The sequence below is a fragment of the Parus major genome, chromosome 1 (genome assembly GCF_001522545.3).
Source record: "Parus major isolate Abel chromosome 1, Parus_major1.1, whole genome shotgun sequence".
NCBI lineage: Eukaryota > Metazoa > Chordata > Aves > Passeriformes > Paridae > Parus > Parus major.
Genome location: NC_031768.1, coordinates 103,632,477 through 103,634,711, shown reverse-complemented (window position 1 = coordinate 103,634,711; position 2,235 = coordinate 103,632,477). Strand labels below are relative to the sequence as shown.

At 55.4% G+C, this 2,235-nt stretch overlaps 1 protein-coding gene across 1 annotated transcript; it reads right to left on the bottom strand.

Moving 5' to 3' along the window:
* Positions 1-19: 19 nt before the first annotated feature.
* LOC107199792 (anaphase-promoting complex subunit 15) lies at positions 20-2,229 on the bottom strand. The gene is made up of 4 exons (XM_015617308.1): positions 2,077-2,229; positions 587-646; positions 368-505; positions 20-257 (listed from the first exon to the last, which is right to left on the bottom strand). Exons 1-4 carry the CDS (start codon positions 2,194-2,196, stop codon positions 210-212), a joined length of 366 nt encoding a protein of 121 aa, XP_015472794.1. The 5' UTR covers positions 2,197-2,229; the 3' UTR covers positions 20-209.
* Positions 2,230-2,235: the final 6 nt, after the last annotated feature.

Below are 2,235 nucleotides of genomic sequence, written 5' to 3'. Positions count from 1 at the left end.
TCAGACACCAGATTTGGGGTTGTTTTCTTGAAAACTGAGTTTATTAGAAAAGATGTGTCAGCTCCAATGTGCCAGGTGGCAGTCTCCCCTCAGAACCCCCCTGCCCCACACAGCACCCACGGCAGGAGGAGCTTCACTGAACTGTCCCCCAGAGCCGTGAGGGGCAAAGGCTCTCCCCCAGCCTCCAGTTTGGTGTAGTTGTGGCAGAATCAGATCATCCACTGGTCCTGATCCTGCTCTGTCCCCTCCATGTCCACCTGGGAAAGAAAGAGGTTTGAGATCTCGCACCAGAGCGAGAACCCAACAGAGGGAGTGAAGGAGAGAAGACAGCTCCTGGAGCTCATGCTCAGGGTCTCACACTACTTACCTCATTGATCTCCCCATCATCAGGAGACTCATTATAATCATTCATCTCATCCATATCCTGCATGTCCTCATCATCTTCTGAGTCCTCTTCGCTGTCTTCATCATCTTCATCATCCTCCTCCTCCTCCTCATCATAGTGCTGTGGACATAACAGCTCCAGCAACCCCCTCTGCCCCTCAAGCCCTGTGGCAACCCCTCACTTCCCTGCCCACACACCCACCTCAGACGCTGGCTTTCCTATGGGCACCAAGTTGTTGTCCTTTTCAGCAATGCTCTGGAGCTGGGGAAGGCAGAAAGGTGGGTGAGCACCCCAACAGCTCCATGGTACCCCAGCAAACAGGGCCCTCGGGCTCAGCTGCTGCCTTGTGTCACTTCCTGACCATGTCTAATTGCAGCCCGAGTCCTGCTGCCTCCCTGGCAGCCCCCAGCCAAGCAGGGAAGAGCAGCTACAGACACCTTCCTGAGCACCCTGGCTGCAGGCAGGGTCCCAGTGCCACTCGGGGGCTGAGAGGGTTCCAGGTGTCCCCTTGTGTGGCATGAGGAGCTCAGACACAAAGCTTATGCATTTCTTTATCAAAAAAGAACCAAATCTGAGACATCTGATCAGCCAGATGAACTGTTCCTCCCCCCATACTCAGGGGCACTGCAGCGCCAAACCAGGCTCACAGCACAAACACTTGTCACTTACCAGGATCAGAAATCGCTCCTCGCCTCCCTCGGGAGATTAGTTAATTCATTAACTGGGAGCTGATGCGGGAGCCTCGGTTCAGCAGCAGCTTATTAATTAACCCCACACAGCAAACGGGGAGCTCCGGTAACAGCCTGCCCGAGCCGGTGTGACACACGGATGATGGACACGAGAGCAGCGGTGCCTGAGCTGGCAACACCGGCACAGGATGTGATATCCAGGAAGAAGAATCTATAACCCACAGAGTAAGTTCTAAGAGTAGGTTTGTATTTATTCAGCACTGAGGTCCATGGGGGTATCCCCTCCCAAAACATGCACACCCTGGACACTTGCCCCTCTCCTTTTATTCTCTACAAACTAGGGTTACACAATACGCCTAATACATATTCATTTCCTAACTCTGCCTGTCCCCACTTGATATTAAAATTAGCTCCACGCCTCTCTGCAACTGCGCATGGCTCATTGCTGGTCGCTCTGGTCGTCTGGGGGTCTTTGGGATGAAATCAGATTTCTCCTCCGTTGAACTCTTCACCTTGTCTCATTGAACATGCTCCTTTTAGTCCTTTGACCATCTTTCAGACTTTGATACCATTTCTCCCGGCTTAGGGGTCCAAAGAATCCCCTTATCCTGTGGTGCCTTTGTCCTTGCATCCTGTTTGTGCATTCTAGCTCTTTTATCTTATCTTGTAGTCTTGCTCTCTTCCTGCTTCTGTGGGAGCAGTAAGCATTCCATACGGTTTCGGCAGCCCCCCTCTTCTAGTCAAAACATTTCTTTATGCCTGATTCCTAATTCTTCATTTTTCTGTTTCAAACGCTGAAGCACGGGCACGGCCGGTGAACAGGCGGGGAGCGATGCACCGGGGGCGCCCCGTGTGCCGGGACACGCGTGAACCCCCAGCCCTGCACTGAAACGAGCACCGCGGCCGCGCCCGCTGGAGGAGCGGGGGCCGCTTCCCCGGCCCCGAACCCGTTCCCGGCCTCCGGATACCCGGCCCCGCATCTCCCCCGACTCCGGTGCCCACCCAGGCCTGGTGCTGCTGCTCCTGCTGCTGCAGCTCGGTCTCGTCAACGCACGGCCGGTCGAGGTTGAACCAGAGGGACTCGGTGAGGCGCGGCAGGAGCGAGGGGAACAGCGTGGACATGGCAGGAACACCGGCAGCAGCGCCAGGCCGGCGCCGGCC

Bases quoted from the DNA above. Each gene is read 5' to 3' on its own strand.
- LOC107199792 (XM_015617308.1), bottom strand. From the start codon at position 2,196: ATGTCCACGCTGTTCCCCTCGCTCCTGCCGCGCCTCACCGAGTCCCTC. The intron at 506-586 runs GTGGGTGTGTGG...TTATGTCCACAG, and splicing joins TAGGAAAGCCAGCGTCTGAG to CACTATGATGAGGAGGAGGA. The intron at 258-367 runs GTAAGTAGTGTG...TTTCTTTCCCAG, and splicing joins ATGATGGGGAGATCAATGAG to GTGGACATGGAGGGGACAGA.